Source organism: Mytilus californianus, unplaced genomic scaffold (assembly GCF_021869535.1).
Source record: "Mytilus californianus isolate M0D057914Y unplaced genomic scaffold, xbMytCali1.0.p SCAF_2, whole genome shotgun sequence".
NCBI classification, from domain to species: Eukaryota; Metazoa; Mollusca; class Bivalvia; order Mytilida; family Mytilidae; genus Mytilus; species Mytilus californianus.
In genome coordinates this window covers 136,311,714-136,335,544 of record NW_026262668.1, presented here as the reverse complement: position 1 = coordinate 136,335,544, position 23,831 = coordinate 136,311,714, and the positions used below count along the sequence as shown (strand labels likewise).

At 31.7% G+C, this 23,831-nt stretch overlaps 1 protein-coding gene across 2 annotated transcripts in view; it reads left to right on the top strand.

Moving 5' to 3' along the window:
• The first annotated feature begins 3,243 nt into the window (after positions 1-3,243).
• LOC127731147 (serine/threonine-protein phosphatase 6 regulatory ankyrin repeat subunit A-like) overlaps positions 3,244-23,831 on the top strand; it is a 36,688-nt gene continuing 16,100 nt past the window's right edge. For both annotated transcript variants that reach the window (XM_052240079.1, XM_052240078.1), the window contains exons 1-19: positions 3,244-3,407; positions 6,114-6,197; positions 6,451-6,600; positions 7,243-7,443; positions 9,384-9,536; positions 11,214-11,417; positions 11,646-11,732; positions 13,669-13,747; positions 14,193-14,307; positions 15,101-15,253; positions 16,251-16,319; positions 16,681-16,821; positions 17,652-17,763; positions 18,114-18,179; positions 18,830-18,905; positions 20,502-20,627; positions 20,886-20,973; positions 21,849-21,966; positions 23,649-23,789. In XM_052240079.1, coding sequence (XP_052096039.1) covers positions 3,366-3,407; positions 6,114-6,197; positions 6,451-6,600; positions 7,243-7,443; positions 9,384-9,536; positions 11,214-11,417; positions 11,646-11,732; positions 13,669-13,747; positions 14,193-14,307; positions 15,101-15,253; positions 16,251-16,319; positions 16,681-16,821; positions 17,652-17,763; positions 18,114-18,179; positions 18,830-18,905; positions 20,502-20,627; positions 20,886-20,973; positions 21,849-21,966; positions 23,649-23,789 — 2,205 coding nt within the window. In that variant the 5' untranslated portion in view covers positions 3,244-3,365. The remainder of the gene's footprint in view (positions 3,408-6,113; positions 6,198-6,450; positions 6,601-7,242; positions 7,444-9,383; positions 9,537-11,213; positions 11,418-11,645; positions 11,733-13,668; positions 13,748-14,192; positions 14,308-15,100; positions 15,254-16,250; positions 16,320-16,680; positions 16,822-17,651; positions 17,764-18,113; positions 18,180-18,829; positions 18,906-20,501; positions 20,628-20,885; positions 20,974-21,848; positions 21,967-23,648; positions 23,790-23,831) is intronic.

The window sequence follows — 23,831 nt, the reverse complement described above, 5'->3', positions numbered from 1 at the left end:
GATCATTGAAATTAATGAAATTAAATTAAAATTTAAAAATTCCACCTTCTGGCTTGGTGGCGACTTTAACCTTCCAGACATAAAATGGCCGGAGCAAAATATATCTGGCTCATTGTATACTAAGGAGCTGAATGAAGCATTTATAGATATGCTGAACATCTTAGGCATTGAACAAATGGTTGATTTTCCAACTAGGAAAGATAATATCCTTGACCTTTTCTGCACAAACCAACCTGCATTGATAACAAAAATAAAATCCATACCAGGTATATCTGACCATGATATTGTATTAGTGGATGCAATCTGCAAGCCCCAAAGATCTAAACAATCACAACATAAAATTTATTTATGGAAAAAGGTTGATATTAAAAAGATAAAAGACATAACATCTCATTTTATATCTGAACTTATATCTCAGGCTAATGAAAATTTCAATATTGACCAATTATGGAATAAATTCAAAGAAGGTAGTAATAAAATAATAGATGATAATGTACCAAGCAAAATAACTAAATTTAAGTACACCAACCCTTGGGCAAATAGGGATATAGACCATTTATGTAAAAAACAACGTAAAGCTTACAACAAAGCTAAAAAAACTGGTAAACAAGAACATAAAGATAAATATAAAAAGTTAAAAGCTACTGCTCAAAGAGAAATAAGAAGAGCCCAGAGCACGTACATGCAAGAAATAATTAGCCCCCAGTTAGAAGAAAAACCTAAATCTTTCTGGCAATTTATAAAAAGTAAAAAAACAGAAACATCTGGTGTTTCACCATTAAGAGGAAAGGATGGCTTATTATATAGTGAGCCGAATACACAAGCTAACATCCTAAATGAACAATTTAAAAAGGCTTTTACTACCGAAGATACATCCTCGATGCCAAATAAAGGTACAAGTCCCCACCCCACTATGCCAGACATATTTATTAGTAATAATGGCTTATTAAAGTTACTTAAAAACTTAAATCCACACAAAGCCACTGGCCCTGATAATCTGCCAGCATATTTTTTACATAATTTTGCAGAAGAATTGTCTCCATTTTTGACATTCTTTTTCCAAAAATCTATTGATACTGGTAAAATCCCAACTGATTGGAAACAGGCTAATGTTGTACCAATATTTAAAAAAGGTGACAAGCATAATGCTATTAATTATAGACCAGTTTCACTAACTGCAATATGTTGCAAAATTCTAGAACACATTATAACAAGCAACATAAGGAAACATCTTACAATTAATAACATATTAAATGATAGTCAACATGGGTTTAGAAGTAAAAGGTCTTGTGAGACCCAACTTATCATCAGTTTACAAGATCTTGCAAAATCATTGGGATATGGTAACCAAATAGATGTTATACTTTTAGATTTTTCCAAAGCTTTCGATAAAGTCCCCCATCAAAGATTGGCCCAGAAATTAAACTTTTATGGTATTAGGAATCAAAATTTAAATTGGATAAATGACTTTTTAGCTGACAGGCAACAGCAGGTACTATTAAATGGTGTTAAATCTTCAAAATTAGCTGTTGATTCTGGTGTCCCCCAGGGAACAGTTTTAGGCCCAACATTATTTTTACTCTTTATTAATGACCTACCCGAACATGTAACTTGCAATGCAAGACTTTTTGCAGATGACTGTTTATTGTATAGAAATGTTAATAATAGTTCTGATGCCAAATTACTTCAAAAAGATTTATCTAGTTTAGTACAATGGGAAGAGGACTGGCAAATGAATTTTAATCCTGAGAAGTGTTATGTTATTCACATTTCTAAAAAAAAAGTAAACCTTCCACTTTTGATTATATATTGCACAATCATGTTTTAGAAGCAGTAAAAGATAGTAAATATTTAGGCGTAACTATAAGCCATGATCTTGATTGGGGAACACATATAAACAATATTACCTGTAAGGCAAATAAAACCTTAGGTTTTCTTCGTAGGAACTTAAAAAACTGCACACGTAAGGTTAAAAACCTTACGTACACATCACTTGTCCGTCCAGTCGTCGAATACTCTTCCCCTGTATGGGATCCGTACAAAAAGCAACACATCACTCAGGTTGAGCAGGTACAGCGTAAGGCAGCCAGGTTTGTCTTCAATGATTATAAAGACAGATCACCTGGAGCAGTTTCAAATTTAATTAAATCATTGGAATGGGAAAATTTAGAAATAAGAAGGAAAAAAGCTAGATTAACTATGCTATATAAAATAAATTGGGGGTTAGTGGAAGTTCCTAAGGACAATTTAACAATATCTGATAGACGTACAGGGGGAAACATAAATTTAGGCAAATATCAACAAATAAAGATTTCTATAAATTTTCTTTTTATCCTCGCACTATTTCGGACTGGAACTCACTACCTGAAGCAATAGGTATGTCTGACACCCTGGAATCCTTCAAAAGTGGCATATCCACTCTAACATTTGAAGGAGCCACTACAACTTATTAAACTACAAAGCCACTGTACATAATGTATATATGTTATTGTTAATGATTTTTCTTTGTCATATTATTTTTAAATTAAGTCCATATGTACATAGCACACAAGTTCCGGGAAGTTTTACACTCCTACCTAGGAGTCTACTCCCGTATTCGGAAGAAGAAGAAGAAGAAAATACTAGCTTATAGTTGTGACCTCTAGTATGCGATTCACTCATTTCGAATTAATTGTCTGTGTAAGAAATATATGTGTTGTGTGTATATTTGTATGTTTCACAAATATCCTGTCTCCATGTTCTAGATTTAAGTGATTCTAAATTGACACGATGAATTGTTTGCCATACGAGTACACCTACGCTGGACTTTCTCTAAAGCTTCAATATCTCAGTTTAGTTAAATTCGGTGACCAAATATTTGATCCATATTCGAGAATTGGACGCACAATAGATTTATACAATATAGATACTTTCTCAGACGTTAAATTAGTAAAACATCTTCTTATAAGACATAAACGCTGGTTTGCCTTTTTTCACCACTTGGGAAATATGACTATTTAAATGTAAGTCATTTGAAATAATATAAAGTATTAAAAAATGGCCTTTAATAGAAATTATAATGCTTTCCAGTGTTTAACAACACACCTTTGATCACCTGTAAATAAATATCAGCTCATAGACGGCAAGCTTTTTATAAAAGCTATAATTTGTGTCTTGAACAGCCACATGGAAAGGGAACTAACTGTGTATAGTTGACCTATTTTTAAACCCAGCGGAAGCAGCACAGTCACATGTTACGATTGACCTATCGTTACTGCGGAATGTTACAAACATGGCGACTTAGGGGTGAATTTTCTTCCTGTCATTGTGGAAAAAGTTTTCTTACTGACATATATTAGACCTTATGCAGTGAATAAAGCTATCAAATGAAACTAGGGACTCTAGTTTTGTTGCAACTGGAAGACGAGGTTAATTTGCATTAAGTTTTATTGCTTTCTGAAATTTGTAAACACGTGAGAGGTGTTCATACAGGTAGTAAGACACCCGCTCCCTTTTCAAGTACATATGTGTACATAGTGAAATAAAATATGTTGTAAATATTATGTTGAGTTTGACGGTAAAAAAATAGCATCAAAAACTCTCTTTATACTTCCTAACCACTTTGACATTGTCTATCACACGACCTGCCAAACTAATATAAAATAAATGTCACTCCTGTCTGCTTTATTCCATCATTTAGATACTCATTAACTTATTAAGATCGCCACAATGTATAAAAGGGCTTAGTATATTAGTTGGTTTGTTTATTTACAGACTTACAATGTATACAGGTCAATAAAAAAATCCTGTAATGATTTATGCAAGTTCCTAATGACACTACTTTCCCATAAAGGTTATGATTCAGCCCCTACACTCCCATTGGAGCAACATAGGAATGTGGTCTAACTAATTAGTGATAATAAGATATATTTAGCATCAAGAAAGTTTATATATACTATGATATACTATAAAACAGTTTTTGTTTTCATTGCATTTTATGCCAGTTCTCTTATTTATATTATACAATTATGGCCCGCTTAGGAGTTTAATGTCCAAAATTGTCAACCTGAGTAAGGGTTATTTCACGAGGGCTTTATTGAATATTCACCGACTCAATGGGCCATAACTGTTTTATTATACCAAACATGCAATTATTAGATGTAAAATATTGCCATACGGGAGTAAAAAAGATTGTCAAAACACTTATGCTAGGAAATTATTTTGTGTCTTAGAATTTCTGGTATGTACAACAAAGGTATAGACTTTCTGTAAAATATTGATGACCCTGAAAAGAACCATTTACGAGAGATATCCTCGAAACGGGATGATTTTCCAAGCCTTGTTTGATCTTGTTTCCTTTTAACTTCTTGGGCTTCTTACCTGGTCGTTGCCATTTTGTTTACAGGCGTCAATGACATCATTTTTTATGGGAGATAACTCGTGCAAAAACCAAGGGTCTGAAAAGGTTATTCAATGGGGAATAATAGGGTTGTTTAATGGAGGCTTAAATTTGTCTAGGTTATTCATCACTCCTGCCAATTTTTGGTAAAACATCAAAATTAAACTATGACATGTGAGACTGCATTAGCCAATCAAATAATAACTATACAATGTCAGGTATAATAAGAAATTTTAACATGTTTAATGGCATTGTTGTGAGATTTCAGACACATACATCTAATACAACATTATTATACATGATAATAAAGATAAAACTGCATGCAGAATTTCAGAATATTCAACATGTTACATTATACATGCACACTGAAAGTTATATACCTATCGTTTGAAGAGCAACAACTCTGTCAACATATACTGTGGATTCATTATTATTCGTTGGATACCAATTTTCGTGGATTTCGTGGAAACCGGGGAACCACTAATTCCAATGTCAAACGAATGGCAAACTTTCTATAGGAATTTATGCAAACTTTGGCAAAACCACGAAATCAAATGACCACGAAAATGCTAGTTTTCCTCAATCCACGAAAATTGGTACCCACGAAAATAAATGGATCCACAGTATTACATTACACATGCACACTGAAAGTTATATACCTATCGTTTGAAGAACAACAACTCCATCTGGTTGTAACTCTAATATAATTTTTTTGGGAAAACAGATATGTGTGTATTTTTAAAACCAACAGAGTGTCCATCAACCTATTTTTACACATCAAGCTTCCGCGTTCCTGCACATCAACAAATCTTTTATTACAACTGTCAGGGAAGTTGATAAAATCTAAAGGAAGTGATATTAGAGTAACTTATTCATAAAATATATTCTGATATTAATTATAGTTGTTTAAAATCAAAAACATCAATTAAATGTTGATTGACCCAATTTATTTGTAATCGAAATAACGACTGGGAATGTGTATGTTCCAAATGGTCGTGTGTATTCAATCTGATTAAATTTAAACAAATGCAAACTTTTTTAAAGCAATAAAATGAGAAAATAAATAGTGCACATTTGCACTCTGATTTACCAGTGAATCAAGTATTCATTTATACTGATTTGATCATCAGTCCCAGGTACTCAGATTAAACGGGACAACTAAAACACCAAATGCACCTGTTTAATCCCAAAGCAAAAACATAATGCATCACCCACTAAGTGGCACACATAATGAATGTATAATCTGGTGTGTTGCTATGTTAAACATGATAATTAGATGCTATTCTATTCTAGTTATTAAACTGGGGACACATGTAATTGCTATTCTATTTTATGTTCTTACTCTATGGTAGTCGTTTTGAGGCATACATAAAAGGGTAGGTACGGAAACCCTAAACACGTATTTTTGTTATTCTGACCTCCGATTGGCTGCCTCACAGCCCTACCATGCTTTGATTATAGAACTGGAAACAACGTGCTGTAAATATATATGTGCATGTATATGTAAAAAGTACTTAGATTTATGAGCAAAAAAAAGTTGCAAAAGCTTATCATTCTATAATATTACAACCCTAATATTTGATTTAATTTTACTTTATCTAAGATGGAAATTAAAAATAAAAAAATGCTCATTTCTGATAAAGAAGATACATTTTTCTGATGTCTATAATATATAAACTTAGAATCATTTAGCATAAATGAAGATAGACTAACAGCTTTATTTTTATCCTTACAGCCTCCATTAGTGCAGGCTTGTTACCATGGTGATCCAGATGAAGTCCGAGCATTGTTGTACAAGAAAGAGGATGTTAACTACCAGGTTTACTTCATATTATAATTTTAATCAGAGACACTTTTTGAAAAAGTGTTGATTCAAATAAAACTAAAATAAATGAGATTTATTAATTACGATTTTGCAGTTTTCAAGTTTAAGATCCAATTATACAAAATAGAAAATAAAATTACACATTGTTCTTAAAATTCAAATGTAAATAAGGAATTGCGAGCATAAGATATGAGTTGATGGAATAACAGTCTTACAGATTTAATACATTTATAAACTATTCTTGCAGGATTCTGAGAAAAGAAGTCCATTACACTCAGCTTGTTATTGTGGAGAGAGTGAGATCGCAGATCTTCTAATACAAAGTGGAGCCAGGGTTAACACAAAGGATAACAAATGGCTGACTCCATTACACAGGGCATGCTGTTCCAAATCTGAGGTAAGTGAATATAGGGTAATCAGGGTTATTGCTCTAATGTTCAACATTCATTTCCAATGCCTTTAGGGAGATATGAAAGTTTGTTCACCAAAGAATTGTTGTATTTCACAAAGTTTTAATTTTTTGCTTGAAATAGTTTTTTTATCAATTCGAAAATATATCTTAGAGTATTAAACATGTTAAAGTTAAAGTGCTGCAAAATTATTTTGTCTAAAATTATGAAGAAATCGAGTAAATATTTGGTGCAAAATTATTATATTTCATGTGTGGAATCTATATGAATTTCATATTATGTAATAAGAATAGATTTATCTACTAGCTTAAATCATAGAGATAGATGACTGATGTGTTCTCTGCCATTTTTTATGTCACTGATTTATATCCAGATTCTCTATAAAGGCATGTAGATACAATCTGACAAATGATTTTCTGTCTGGACAAACCATTTTATGACCCTGTGTGTCCATGCATCCTGATTACACATAGAGATTATCCTGCAGCTGTCAATGTCTCTGAAAACAGGCTTCTTGTCAAATTTGGTTTTTAATTTGAAATAATGTTTAGTGGTGGTACGAGGTTTCCACATAAACACACTTTAATTTAAGTACAAATGTTAACAAGAAACTTTTTTTACCTTAACAGGAAACAGTTGAAGTATTGTTGAGACATCAAGCAGATGTAAATGCCAGAGACAAAAACTGGCAGACACCATTACACGTAGCAGCTGCCAACAATGCTGTACGCTGTGCTGAATTACTGGTACCTTCCTTGACAAATGTCAATGTGTCTGACAGGGCAGGCAGAACCAGTCTACATCATGCTGCCTTCAATGGACATAAAGAGGTTTGTTAGATATAAGATACCTACACTAACAAATGTTATAATGTCTTACAAGTTAGGTAAAATCAGCCTGCATCATACTTTCAGTTGACTCAAGTATGTATTTCAAACATAAATAAATTCCCAAACCGTGTTAATGTATTTGACAAGGCTATCAGAACCAGACAAAATTTATTTCAAGTGACTTTGAATGGACACACAGAACATTTATATTTTCCCTGCATAACAATTGCTTATTTCACAAAATGTACTAAGTATGGATACAAATAACTGTAAATTCTCAATTGATTTGGCTTTTAGTTTCTCATCCCAAAACACAAAATCCTTATAAAAATATATAACAGACCAAGTCCTTACTGTCCAAATGACTTAAATCTCTCTTCCTTTTTGTCACAATTCAAATGACCTTAAATTAACAACAAAAGTGATCATAAAACTGAATTTGGCAAAGTTTTTGACAATCAAGGTTAAGCTTATATTCAGCAATTAATTCATTGATCTGTTTAGCAGTTAAGTATGCTTTCAGCACTGCTTACTACATATTAAATTGTCTGATATGTTTATCTTTGCAGGAAATTTATTATCACTAATCACCCTGCTTAATTGATTTCCTTTATTTTTCATATAACAGGTATTCAAATAAATGATAATATTGATATTTTTGTTTTAAAAGATTACTTTATATATATTGTTTTCTTACTTCACAGCCCTTCTGTTTTAATAGATTTATATCTAAAAGATGTGGGTAATTTTTATCTTTTTCTTTTTTAAAGAATCAACAAATGTTTTTGAAATTGTTCATTTTTTAGCTCACCTGGATGAAAGGCCAAGTGAGCTTTCCTCATCACTTCTCGTCCGTCATTGTTAACTTTTACAAAAATCTTCTCCTCTGAAACTACAGGGCCAAATTTAATGAAACTTGGCCACAATCATTATAAGGGTATCTAGTTTACAAAATGTGTCTGATGACCCAGCTTTCAAACAAACATAGCCGACATGGCTATGGTTAAATGCAAGTTTTGTCTATTATCTTGAAAACTGCTTTGAATAAAGAAAATCTGACAGGAACAGAAATGTACAGATTGTTGACATCTATCTGCTGTCCATTTACATCAAACTGTCAGATGACCCCTTATAGGACATATTGCTCATAAATATTAAATTTTACCAATTTTTTTTCATTTTTGCTGATTGATTTGAAAACTATAATAGATATCATCTTTAATTTGGAAATGTGATCATCAAGACAAGATCTACAAATAAGTCAAAATGACTGAAATAGACGACTCCTTATTTGAGTTATTACTCTCTAATGAAGATTTTTACCAGTTTTTTTTTCGTTTTTGTCTAATATCTTAAAAACTATAATAGATAGATGAAAACTTTAAACAGCCAAAATGATCAACAAGACAAGATCTACAAATAAGTCAAACATGACCGAAATCGTTCGACAACTCCTTATTGAAGTTATTGACTTTAATGACGATTTTTCCCATTTTTTAGCATTTTTTTTTAGTTTTTGCCTACTATCATAATTATCTTGAAAAGTATTATAGATATAAAGAAAGATAGAAAGTTTAAAATGCAAAAGTGATCAGCAGGACAAAATCTACAAATATGTCACCATGACTGAAATTGTCAGTTAACTCTTTATAGAGTTATCGCCCTTTCATTATAATGATTTTACCTAAAAATAGCCATGGTGAGCGACACAGGCTCTAAAGAGCCTCTAGTTTGGTTATAAATTGGTCGAAGCAAGTGCAATGTTGGGAAGAACCTTTCTTTATTTAAATAGTATTTCCACCTTTTCTCCCAAATCAGAAGTTATACTCCTCTGTATGTCCAACAAATAAACACATTTTATTTTATATTTTACCTATTTTAATGAAATGATACTTGCAAAGTTTTCAATGATTTCTGAAAATGATTTTGTATGTTTTTAGATGACAAAATTATTGTTAGAGAAAGGTGCTACCATTAATGCCTTTGATAAGAAAGATAGGCGTGCAATACACTGGGCTGCTTACATGGGTCATGTAGAAGTTGTGAAGATCCTGGTGGAACATGGCGCTGAACTTAATTGTCGTGATAAACAGGTTTGAATTTTTTATACTCATCATTGACATACTTTTTATACGCCTGTTTACGGGACGTATTATGGTATACCTCTGTCTGTCTGTCGTCAACATGTCGGACATTAACTCAAAAACGCTTAAACCAATTTGCATAAAACTTTGGTGAATTGTTTATATCTATTGACATGAGCTCCCTTTCGTTTTTTATAAATTTTAGATTTTATGTAAGCCCCCTTTTGATTTTCATAAACTTCTAATATGACATTGAGAATTAATTGAACTTTATTTGTTTATAGTCAGAACAGATTTACTAAGTATTGCGCAACAGCACAGAGTATTGCACAACAGCAAGAAATCTTTAATTGAATATAAATTCAATTCATATAACCAATTTCAAGTTCAGAAACCTATAATATGTCAAATATTTAATTACAATCCAAATTCAGACCTGTATCAAGCTTGAATATTGTGTCCATTTTTGCCCCAACTGTTCAGGGTTGGACCTCTGCGGGCGTATCCAGCTGCGCTCAGCGAAGCAGTTTTTATTATGATATAAAATATAGACTTTTCAAAAGTTCTCTTTGCTGTGATTTAAAAAGGTTCACCTCTCTTTTGTTTGTTGTATGAAGGTTCACCTCTCTGTCGTATATTTTATGAGGGTTCAGCTCTCAGCTGTGTGTTTTATGTAGGTTCACCTCTCTTTTGTATATTTATGAGGGTTCACCTCTCAGCTGTATGTTTTATGTAGGTTGACCTCTCTGTTGTATGTTTTATGAGGGTTCACCTCTCTGTTGTATGTTTATGAGGGTTCACCTCTCAGCTGTGTGTTTTATGTAGGTTCACCTCTCTGTTGTATGTTAATGAGGTTTCACCTCTCTGTTGTATGTTTTATGAGGGTTCACCTCTCAGCTGTATTGTTTTATGTAGGTTCACCTCTCTGTTGTACGTTTTATGAGGTTTCACCTCTCTGCTGTATGTTTTATGAGGGTTTACCTCTCTGTTGTATGTTTTATGAGGGTTCACCTCTCTGTTGTATGGTTATGAGGGTTCACCTCTCTGCTGTATGTTTTATGTAGGTTCACCTCTGTTGTTTTATGAAGGTTTGAATTTAAGAAGACATGATTTTGCAAAAAAAAATGTGTTTATCCAATATTATTCAACATAAGAAACTTTAAGGGACATACGATATGATTGTTGTGTGTACAAAATTTGTTACTGAAAAAAATTCCATTAAAAGACCAAAACTTTGGAAAGCTGTAAGTATTTGAATGTCTTAAACTGTACATGTCAACGCAGTCTGACATCTGACTTCACAGCTAATCTTAGGGATCAACTGTTCATTGATTGGGCTTAAATTGAATCGAATACGGGAACCCCTTTTTTTTTACGATCAATGCATTTGAATGGGGACTTATAGTTGGAACCCCCTTTATTGTGGGTTGGGAACCCCCCTTTTGAAAATGGCTGGATCTGCCCCTGATTGTCCTGATAAACATTAAGTATAAAGATAGTTATTCTATAGAATAGATCTACTATTGTCCTGATAAACATTAAGTATAAAGATAGTTATTCTATAGAATAGATCTACTATTGTCCTGATAAACATTAAGTATAAAGATAGTTATTCTATAGAATAGATCTAGTATTGTCCTAATAAACATTTAGTATCTAATGGTCAAGATTGTTATTATATTCCAGATGTACACACCCTTACATGCTGCAGCAGCCAGTGGACAAGTCAGTGTGGTCAAGCTGTTATTAGAACTGGGTGTAGAATATGATGCGGTCAATATCCATGGCAACACAGCACTCCATATAGCCTGTCTGAATGGTCAGGATGTTGTGGTTACAGAACTACTTAGTTATGGAGCTTCCATTAATGCTTGTAATCATAGAGGCCTGGTGAGTCAAACAACATCTTACATTTAAAAATCATATCAAAGGAAAACTTATAACTGACAATTTTATGAAACAATAATTGATTTTAAATTTTGTAAAGGAAATCTTTATTATGTTGTTTATGGAAATGTCCATTCTGTCGGCTGGTTATAGTAAAAACAGGATCATTTTTTAAAAAGAAGATCCGCAATTCTGTCAGAATTGAAAATTATTTGTTGACATTTATTTCAGACTCCATTACATTATGCAGCATCATCAACACATGGTGGGATCTGTTTAGAAATTCTTGTTACTGAAGGAGCCAATGCCAGAAATCAGGTAGATATCATTTAAAATGAATGAATCTTTTAAGTCGTTGTATAAACTTGAAGGTTTTTTATGACTTATCATAGTACCAACATTCCTAACCCTAGAATCTGGTAACCTCTTACAGACTTGGAATAAATACCATCAAAACAATTTGTTATTTGTAAAGAGAAGTATAGCTCCATGGCCTGATAATCAAGGTCCAATAAATGAATATTCGGTACCTATCACATTGATTTAAGGGGAATTATATATATGAAAGATTTTTAAAAACACAGCATTGAATATGTCCACATGCTTTCAATAATTTATCTGGTTTTTTGGGGGGAGCATTTTGAAGGTCAAATGAATGCTGATGGCAGAAAAAAAGATTGAGTAAAAAAAATGCAGGTTCTTTCTTTATTTCTACTAGTTGATCAACAATGTAGGTCAATGTAGTGTACACAGAAAACGATATAAATGTGAGCTGGAGGGATCTTATATATTTAAAGATTGCTCATTTGTTACAATCTTACTCAATTCTGAGTAAATTTACTTTTAATAAATTCTCTCATATCTCATTACTCAATGAACTATAACTGACTTACAAACAATAAAATATCTATATAAAAAATTATTTTATCAGTCCATTTTCATAGTACAGCCCTTTGGATGTTTTAAAAATATAATTCCTTTACATAACTTAACACCCACTTGTAAAGGATCTTCAAGTCAAACACACACATTTACAACATTGTTGGTTTGACTAGTATATATTTATTTTTCCTATCTGTATTAATTCTGACTTTTCATGTTTCTCTAAGTCATTTACAAAGAAATATACATTTATAAAATTTTCAATGATATGAAACGTATATTATTGTGGTTTTTTTTATACAGTATGAAAGTTCTTTTAATTGTTAATATGTAATTCCGTTATTTAGAAATGTAGCTCAGTTGAGAGAGAGAAAGTAAAAAGTGGTGAGAAAAGAGGAAGTATGTAACAGCATGATCTCCCTTTGTTTGTATTGTCCAACAGCATGTCAACAACATTGTACTTTGTCAGTAGTTCTAAAACAGCACGTATCCACCACACTGTAATACTCTCTAAATTTCTACACCCTTTATCTATAGTATAGGGATCCATTTGTGAAAATAATAATGAAAGTTTGGCAGATCGATTCTTAATTCTTAATAGACGTTTAAAAGTCTATGTGAAACCATTTCATTCTTGTCCCGTTTTGGAGTTGCGTTCCAATTTGTGGTTATTTAACTTTTAACTAAACACTGACACAGTATAAGTATTACGGACTTGTTCCAAAATTTGATTATGAAACATTGTATAATTTCAATAACATTTAGGAGGTATTATGTTTTTAAAGCAGAAATCATTTTAGTTTCTGAATTATACCAGAGTAATTTGTATCTTTTGTGTTAAAACACAAGATGTTTGCTATGAATAGGACTGAGATCTCCATACAGTAGTTAAGAAGTTAAAATATAATTGATCTGAATTTTACTGTCCTAAAATTAATCCAACTTCCTACAATAACTCCAGTATTAGTAAAACAACAAATGTATTTTGAAATACAATCACTTTTCTCTTTGAAAGAAGGCAGCATCTGTTTCTCTGTATTTTTTTAAGTAACTTGTAGTGTTAAGTTATGTTATTAATTATCATAGTAAGTAGAAAATTTTGCTGTTTCAAAATCTATGTGGAATCTGAATTTATCAGGACAATTATAGAATAAAGCAACTGAAAACGTCTACTAAATTTGATGTTTCATCTGGATAAAGCTGTTTTGCCATGACATCACATTTAGCAATAATTAATCAATGTTAGCAAGGAAACATCTGACGGTATAAATAACCTGGTTTAATTAGATTTTGAAATGGCAAATTATACAATATATATATATAGCCCATTGTTTGAAGTACATAACAAGTGAATGGTGTTTGTGTGTTGTAGTGTATGGATGGTAGAACTCCACTACACATGACAGCATTGCATGGTAGATTTACCAGAGCACAGACACTAATAGAGCATGGTGAGAATTATATATATATCTTTCCCAAGGTAAGACAGTCGAGGCTCACTCTTATTTGCATGAAAAGGGAGCTAAGATTCTGAAGTTTTGTTGACGAACTTTGTAATCTACATTTATTGGTAATAATATTTATTGAAGTTTAACTTTAAATAGCCTTACATATTAAAGTTAAATATAAAAATATTTGAGTTGAACATTTTAAGTACACTTTATGATACACTTTTCATGACTTTTTTGGTAAGCCCTTTTTGTCCACTCTTCAATATTAAAATTTACTTCAAATGTAAAATGGAGAAATGTTAAATTTTAAATCTGTTGCTTAAAATATGTTTTTGTATATTTTTGACTGGTATTATTATATTATCGATGATTACATAAAGTATGATATATTTTCAACATCAAAGGAGTGCTTGATTTTAAATGCCTTTGTTATTTCTGTTTTCAGGTGCTGAAATAGATGCCTGTGATAAGAACGGGAACACTTCTCTCCATATAGCTGCTAGATATGGCCATGAATTACTAATTAATACACTGTTAGAACAAGGAGCTGATCCAATGAGGTTTGTAAGATCAGAATTTAAAAAGGGTTGTTTAAGAAATATTCATGGGAGCCATAGATTTGTTTTCATTTAACCATGCATTGGGCATTTATATTAAATTTGTTTATCCTGAGAGTTAGGGAGTAGTAATATATGAATATAAATGCCCAACCCATGATTAAATGAAAACAAATCTATGGCTGCCATGACATATTTCAATTTTAATAGGACAAATACCGTCATTTTGTCAACGGTGAAAGCCCTATACACACGATACTGTTTTGGCTGTTCCGTTTTACCCCCCATAAAATAATATATTATTCAATAATAAAAACTCACATTTTATTACATTCAGGGGTGTAAAAGAAGCCTGAAAATATGTGGTGTTTACATTTGATGCCAGAAGCATACATATGACGTCACTTTGTTTAGTTGCCAAAGATGATAACATCATTTAGCGGAATTTTCTTTCTATGAAATTTTACACCGAAATGATAATTGAAATGGAGTGATTTGTTTATATTGCATTAGAATAGAGATAAATGTATTGTATTTGAAGCTTTGCCTACAGAAAACATGGGTTATAATGTCGTAATTTGAGTTTACCTGGTCGTATAAATAAGATGGTCTTAACACAGCACAGCCATTTTTGTGTATCAATGCATTTGCACTAAAAGTAGAATTAGAATTGTATTTATTTATTTAGAAGATGTAGCATATTGAAAAATATATATATATAAAGATGAGGTACGACAGGGATATTACTAGTACATGTTGCTTCTTTGAATTTAGCATTACTTTTATATTTGTTTAGACGTGGTACAAGTGGGATGTTACCAGTACATGTTGCTGCTCTTAATGGTCATACTGATTGCATGAAACGATTACTGTCTGCCATGCCACAGTTAAACATTGACATCACAGATGATTGTGGAAGAACTTGTCTCCATGGGGCTGCATGTAGTGGGTAAGTTAAACATGGACATCACAGATGGTTGTGGAAGAACTTGTTTCCATGGAGCTGCATGTAGTGTGTAAAATAGCCTGTATCATCTGACTATTGTCCAGTGGCAAATATGTCATCATTCTTTGAGACAGGAACAAATTAAACATTAAATACCATAAATTATCAAAGATATGTAGACTGGAATGAAAGACAGGAGTTTTGGACTGACAATACAGTAAAATAGAGAGAAAGATAACAAGGGAGCAATAACAATTGAAAACAGACAACACCAATACACCATGGCCAAGAAAAATTACAAAACACTACACAGAGAAATAGAGAGAAAGCAACACCACCAAAAATTAGGGTGAAATTTGGTGTGTTTAGCAGGTCATGTGTTTTACTTTGGAAACTGTCATATATGGACCCCAACAAGAGTAATTGCATGAGTTCTTTAATGTGTAAAGATTGTGGCACTCTCCAATCACTGAGCAATAGATCAAGTATTTAAAATAATGAATTACGTCTGTCATATAATATTGTAATAGAATAGTAGTAAATTGGTTGGTATTTTTCAGAGTTATCTCCCATCTTGTATTGATTTTACTGGCTCATCCATACAATGTATTTGTTCTGCTGACAGATACAGAGTGGCACTTAAACAAAATACCAATTCGAAGTCTGTTGCAATTTAAAAACAAGCTCTTGTTATACTTTAAAAAATTATCATTCATTTTATGTGAAAGGGAGTTTTTAGAAGTATATAAGTAAAACTAAAGACTACACCAAAATATGACTAATTTTTAGTTTATTTGTTTAATTTTAAGATAGAAATGATTTGTCAGGTAGTATATAACAGATAAAGTTAATGGAAGAGAGGATAGCATAAGTTTGTTTTTCACAACACGTGTGAAAATATGTTATAAGATAAGTCAGCCGAAGATTGTCAGCAAAAATCTTTTGCAAGTAGCATTTAAATTTATATTTTTTGTAAGTATGTTTATTTTTATATTTATAGGAAAGTTGATTGTGTAGAATTATTATTAAAGACTGGTGCTAATATATCACAGTTAGATGTGGAGGGAAGGTAAGCAGCGGTCAAAAGTTCACAGAGAAATAATACAAATATATCACCAACAATTTCAAGTTTAAATATTTTTCTGCACTTTAGTTGAGATAGAATCCTACTGAATTTGAAAGAGTGAGGTCAAAGCACACAAAACAAACATAGTTTTGAAACCATTGTACAAAATATAAAACCAGAATCATAAAAGTTTGCAAATGCAAAAAAAGAAGCACGAATTTTGTTAATGTATATATTTCAGATTAGAAAATAGTTTTTCCCATTTAAGAATTTAGGTTACAATTATAGTGCTCATCATTAAATAATATTAGATTATGTATTTCATGTATTTACTGGTTTCGTATATTAAATAATTATATTTCAGAACACCCTTGCATTATGCTGCTGCACATATAAATTTCCAGTGTGTGTCTATACTGCTAGATACAGGAAGTAATGTCAATATTACAGACAGACGTGGATGTACACCACTACATTATGCAGCAGCTTCAGATCCGGATGCAAAGTAAATCCTTAAATAATTACATTGTATTTCTTAGTTTGTTATTAGCTAGTTATTACCCCCAAAGTGAGACTGTCATGTGAATAACTGTTTTTATTACAATTTTTGTCCGATATTCAATGTATGAGTGAAATAAGTAATTTGTATTTATAAAAGTGTGGAGGTAATTAATCTGATCAGATGTAGTCCTCAGTCAAGTCTTATTTCTGAGTTAAGATCTCAGATAATAAATGAACTTCAATCATATAACTTTGTATAAGGGATGTATATTGGGAGTGTAGCAGCTTCCAGGAAGAAGTAGATATCTTGGACCTATTTTTTACTCTTCATTGACTTTGATTAAGTTTTATATTTGATATTAGATCTCAGAAGCAAAGTGACCTTCATTTATATTAATATAAGATTCTTGGGATTATAGCAGCATTCCACAAAAAAGTAAGTCATTGAGACCTATTTGTGAAGCTTCATTGACTTTTGATTACATTTTTTTCAAATCTCAGAAACTAAAGTCATATAAAAATGGTGTAAAGATGCATTTTAGGCAAAAAATAAAGAAGTCTCTGAATTATATTCACTTTTAGTTGTCTTCTACTAAATTTTCCATTTAGCTTCATTTTTCAGATTGTGATAGTATGTGACCTGCAATCATAGAATTGTTATTATTATTATTATACAAGATTTATAAAATCAATTTAGGGAAGACCTTTATAAAGATAATGAGATGTGGTATGATTGCCAATGAGACAACTACCCACCAGAGATCAAAGGAATAGGATGTTAACAACAAAAATAGATTCCCATGTAGATTACATATGTTATTACTCTGATTACAGGGTGATAGAATTACTACTGAAACATGATCCTCGTCCAGGAATCCGGGATAATGATGGCTACAATACAGTCCATTATGCAGCACTCAAAGGTCATAAGTTATCATTAGAAATGGTAAGTCATTTTATTATTACAATGTACTGAAAATTTATAATAGTACAGACTTATAATCCCAGTGAAAACATTTTGAGTGATTTAAAATTTTAACACATAGATATTAAAATCAAAAAGAATGAATTAATATACATTACTAAGTTTCAAGGTCATGACAGAAGACTAATTTTACTTGTGAGGAATTTCTAGTCTAACAAGTTCAAGACAACGAAGCTGCATATAATCAAAAGATAATTCTTTGTATAGTCATTTTTCTATGTTTTGAAATCTTGTATTATGTGGAATGTGATGTCATATGTTGCTTTGAATTTGTAATTTCCTATTGTTCATGTTGAACTTCCTGATTTCAGCTTCTTGATGCTGCTGCTACAGATTTGTTGAGGAGTGGAGCTAGATATTCCCCTGCTCACCTGGCTGTAAGTTATCATTAATGGATGGCATTCTCTGACTCACCTGGTTTGGATTAGACCTATGATGAATGACTTCAATTGATCCATACTACAAGACATCAATATTTTAGTTCCTTGACGTTGCCTTTTGTATCATAATTTATATCTTTATTAAACTTCTTGCATTTATGGTGCATCTGGAATTTTTACGCAATTTAAATTATTTGATAGAAATGAAGGTTTTATTATTTATCATTGCTTAGGCAAGAGTAACAAATGTTAATCATCTTGGGCACTTCCCTATATCTGAAAAATCTGCTGCATTGTCATTTTCCTGTCAAGAATTTATCATTGACAGGAGATACTATGTTTAATTTCTGATTTCTTTTTTCATGAGTGAAATGCTCAAAAATACCAATTAGGTTCATAGAAAAATTTTAAAGCTTTGTATTTCACAGTATGTGCCCAAAACCACTCCCTTTATGTCCCTGACTATTGAAAGTTTTCAAAAATTTGTTTAAACACACAAAAGTCTTTTCTTGGTATGAGCTTTCAGGCCAGTAGGGCACAGACTGATTTCAGAATACTCTGCTAAAATTGTTGATTACATGTTTTTATTTTGAATTTAGTGATAAGTATTAATGAAATTTTAGCAACTTGCTTTTGTATATTTTCAGGCTTACAATGGTCATAGTGATGCCCTTAATGTATTGCTAGGTTGCATAATGAATTTGGATATAAGAGATTATCATGGTTGGTACATAAAAAGAGATTTGGTGTTGAATCAGTAATACAGAACAGTGTTTTTAGTTGTTATAATTTGTTCATTAATCTATGAAGCATTACTTAGTATTCTAGAATAATTGCATAATATTCACAACAGTCCCTAAATTCTCAAAAGGACCACATTTCCATGTCAATAAGTAATTGCCATATGGGACAATGTAATAGGTCAAGCTGTTGTTTCACAGTATTTACTTGAGACTAGATCTTTGTATTTTAAGCAGCTGCGGACAGTTTAATGCATAGCAATCTTTTTGGGGGTTTCTTCTCTTGAAAGTTTGTTGATTTACAAAATTTGATTTAAAACACGACAGAGGATAATTAAATTTCGAATGAAGTGAATGCATATTTGTTAAGTTACTATTTAGTGTTTTCTTTTTTAAAAAAGGAAATTGGAATTATATATTATTTACTTTCATAAATGTATAGAACAGAAATTAAAACTCGTGTGTTTTATGTATACACATTACATATTGAGGAATATAAAAATAAGAAGATGTGGTATGATTGCCAATGAGACAACTCTTCACAAGAGACCAAATGACACCAACATTAACAACTATAGGTCACTGTACTGCCTTCAACAATGAGTAAAACCCATACCACATTGTCAGCTATTAAAGGCCTCAAATTGACAAATGTAAAACAATTCATACAAGAAAACTAACGGCCTGATCTATGTACAAATAATGAATGAAAAACAAATATAATATACAGAAGACTGCTAATTAATTTTGACACATTTGAAAAAAATGTCTTAAACTGAATCAATTGTTTTGCGATGATGTACTTCGGTAAAACTTTGAAATATAAAGACATTATTGCTCTACTGTAAAACCTTGAGATATAAAGACATTATTGCTCTACTGTAAAACCTTGAGATATAAAGACAGTATTGCTCTACTGTAAAACCTTGAAATATTAAGACATTATTGCTCTACTGTAAAACCTTGAAATAATAAGACTTCATGGCTCTATTGTAAACCCTTGAAATATAAAGACATTATTGCTCTACTGTAAAACCTTGAGATATAAAGACTTCATTGCTCTACTGTAAAACCTTAAAATATTAAGACATTATTGCTCTACTGTAAAACCTTAAAATATTAAGACATTATTGCTCTACTGTAAAACCTTGAGATATAAAGACATTATTGCTCTACTGTAAAACCTTGAGATATAAAGACATTATTGCTCTACTGTAAAACCTTGAAATATTAAGACATTATTGCTCTACTGTAAAACCTTGAGATATAAAGACATTATTGCTCTACTGTAAAACCTTGAAATATAAAGACATTATCGATCTACTGTAAGACCTTGAGATATAAAGACATTATTGTTCTACTGTAAAACCTTGCGATATAAAGACATTATTGCTCTACTGTAAAACCTTGAGATATAAAGACATTATTGATCTACTGTAAGACCTTGAGATATAAAAACATTATTGCTCTACTGTAAAACCTTGAGATATAAAGACATTATTGCTCTACTGTAAAACTTTGAGATATTAAGATTTTATTGTTCTACTGTAAAACCTTAACATATTACAACATGTTGTAGGTAGGACAATGTTAGATTTAGCTTGTTATAAAGGTCACCATGAGTGTGTAGAAACACTTCTATTACAAGGGGCCACAATTCTAGTCCAAGACGGTCAGACACGGAGAACACCTCTACATGCAGCAGGTAATGTACCTTTTCACTAATCTAGTTACAACATTAGATAATTATGCATAGAGTTTTTATGAAATATAAATTGTATTTTTAAGTAAGAAAAGAGATATAAGAGTAAACCAACCCAAAATTTACTTGATACTACATGATGTGCAGGCATTAAAATTGTATTACAAGTAAAATACACATTATACATCCAGTGATCTATATAAACATAAAATATTAAAATACAGTGTAATCCTGATGTTGATTCTAATGATTGTGTTTTAGCATTAAATGGTCATACAGAATGTCTGAGATTATTACTAGAGACTGCTGATGACAATAACATAGTAGATTGTACAGATTCCTTTGAAAGGTAACATTATATTCTAACTTAACTTCAACAAGGAAACAAAAGACTGATATTTTAAAAGTAAGGTTAAATGTGCTTGGTTCTATGGGAAGCAAGCTAAGAAAAACTCATCATGTTGAACACTGCTGCTCAAGAAAACAAAAAACATCACAAAACAACAGTTGTTTTAACATAATTTTTATACATAAGCTAAAAAGTCGAAGGGGACTTTAGGTTTGCACTCTGTCTGTCTGTCTGTCTATCCATCCGTCAGTCTAGCAAATCAGTTTTCCACACTTTTTTTCTTCATGCTTGAAGATATTGATTTGTTATCATGACAAGTTACAGATCAAGTTCGAATTATGTTCCGGTCTGATGATTTTGTGCAGAGTTATGGTCCTTGGACAGAAAATTCACTCAAATAATCAGTTTTTCCACACTTTTTTTCGTCATGCTTGAAGATATTGATTTGATAATTGGTATATAGTTTTATCATGACAAGTTACAGATCAAGTTCGAATTTTGTTCCGGTCTGATGATTTTGTGCAGAGTTATGGTCCTAGGACTTAGAAAATTTACTTAAATAATCAGTTTTCCACACTTTTTATCCTCATGCTTGAGGATATTAACTTGATATTTGTTATATAGTTTACACCATGACAAGTTATAGATCGAGTTAGCATTTTGTTCCAGTACAATGAATTTTTAACCGGTAGGGGACTATGTATTGCTATGCAATGCTCTCAGAGTGCTTGTTATATACAGTAATGTGTTTTAATTGTTATACAGTAATTTATATTAATAATTTTCAAGATTTTCGTATTCACAGGATTGTTTACTTCTGTATGAAAAGAATGTTTACCTGGACCTGTGGTTACCATTGTAATTTTTATTTTCAGGACTCCATTGATGCATGCAGTATCAAATGGTCATGTAGATACAGTTCTCTACCTCATAGCAAACGGTGCCATAGTTAACAATCGTGATATACAGGGTCGTACAGCACTTCATCGAGGGGTAAAATAGTACATTTTGACTTGACAAACAAAATTAACATATAATTTTATCATTTTCCTCTTAGAATATAAAGAAATTAAAAGAACAACAGGTTATTGGAGTGAAATGTATAATGAGTTTATTAATTTCCTATAAAAACAAATTCCTATCTTACAAACTTGTATTTTTCTGATGGCTATAATAAGTTACAGGACTATGCCTGTTTTACTATATATGTTAAAAGGAAGAAACAGAACAGTCTATGAAAAAAACCTGATATTATGATATACAGCAATTTCTAACACTGGAAATTAAGTCATTTTGGCAAGTCTTATTTTTATCAAGCCTGCGACTTTTGTCGCAGAAAGCTTGACATAGGGATAGTGATCCGATGGCGGTGTCGGCGTTAACTAACTTCTTAAAAGCTTTATATGTTAGAAGGTGGAAGACCTGGATGCTTCATACCTTGTATATAGATGCCTTATGTTAAGAAGTTTCCGTCTGTCACATGTCCATTGTCCTTGACCTCATTTTCATGGTTCAGTGACTACCTGGAAAAAAAGTTCAGATTTTTTGTAATGTTTATTTCTCTCTTATTATGAGTAATAGGATAACTATATTTGGTATGTGCGTACCTTGCAAGGTCCTCATGCCCGTCAGACAGTTTTCACTTGACCTCTACCTCATTTCATGGATCAGTGAACAAGGTTAAGTTTTGTTGGTCAAGTCCATATCTCAGATACTATAAGCAATAGGTCTAGTATTTCTGGTGTATGGAAGGATTGTAAGGTGTAAATGTCCAACTGGCAGGTGTCATCTGACCTTGACCTCATTTTCATGGTTCAGTGGTTATAGTAGAGTTTTTGTGTTTTGGTCTGTTTTTCTTATACTGTATGCAATAGGTCAACTATATTTAATGTGTGGAAATATTTTATGATGTACATGTTAGTCTCACAGGTTTTATTTGACCTTGACCTCATTTTCATGGTTCAGTGGTTATAGTAGAGTTTTTGTGTTTTGGTCTGTTTTTCTTATACTGTATGCAATAGGTCAACTATATTTAGTGTATGGAAATATTTTATGATGTACATGTCAGTCTCACAGGTTTTATTTGACCTTGACCTCATTTTCAAGATTCATTGCTCAGTGTCCAGTTTTTTGTGTTGGACTGTTTTTCTTAAACTATAAGCAATAGGTCAACTATATTTGTTGTATGGAAGGATTGTCTGGCATGGTTCATCTGACTTTGACCTCATTTTCATGGTTCATTGGTCAATGTTTAGTTATTTGGTTAAGTCTGTTTCTTAGAAACTATAAGCAATAGGTCAACTTTATTAAGTGTATTGAATGATTGTAAGGTGTACATGTATTTCCGGTTTAGTTTATCTGACCTTGACCTCATTTTCTTGGATAATGTTAAGTTTATGTGATACTTGTAGTAAAGCTTTATATTGAGGACTATCAACATAAAATTAATGGTCAGTAAAGCAGGTGAGACATTTCAGCGTGTGCACTCTTGTTTATGGAATCTGTGATTTATGAGGTAATACTAGTTTTGACATAATTTTAAAAGAAGAAATAATTTGTATGTAAACTATAAAAGTTTTTAATATGTTACAAAATACACTTGTCATTACTATGTTAAAAGGATCTCTAATGCCTTTCACCATAACTGTATTCAATTGCTATTGTATGTTTGACAGGCTGCCAATGGCCACGAAGAATGTGTGGATGCTATGCTACACAATGGTGCCGATATCTCTATACAGGATAGTCTTGGTCGGACATCACTTCACTTGGCAGCAGCATGTGGACAAGTAGCCATTCTAGGGGCTTTACTTCTAGTAAGTTATCACACTCATACCAATCATAATCAAATAAATATA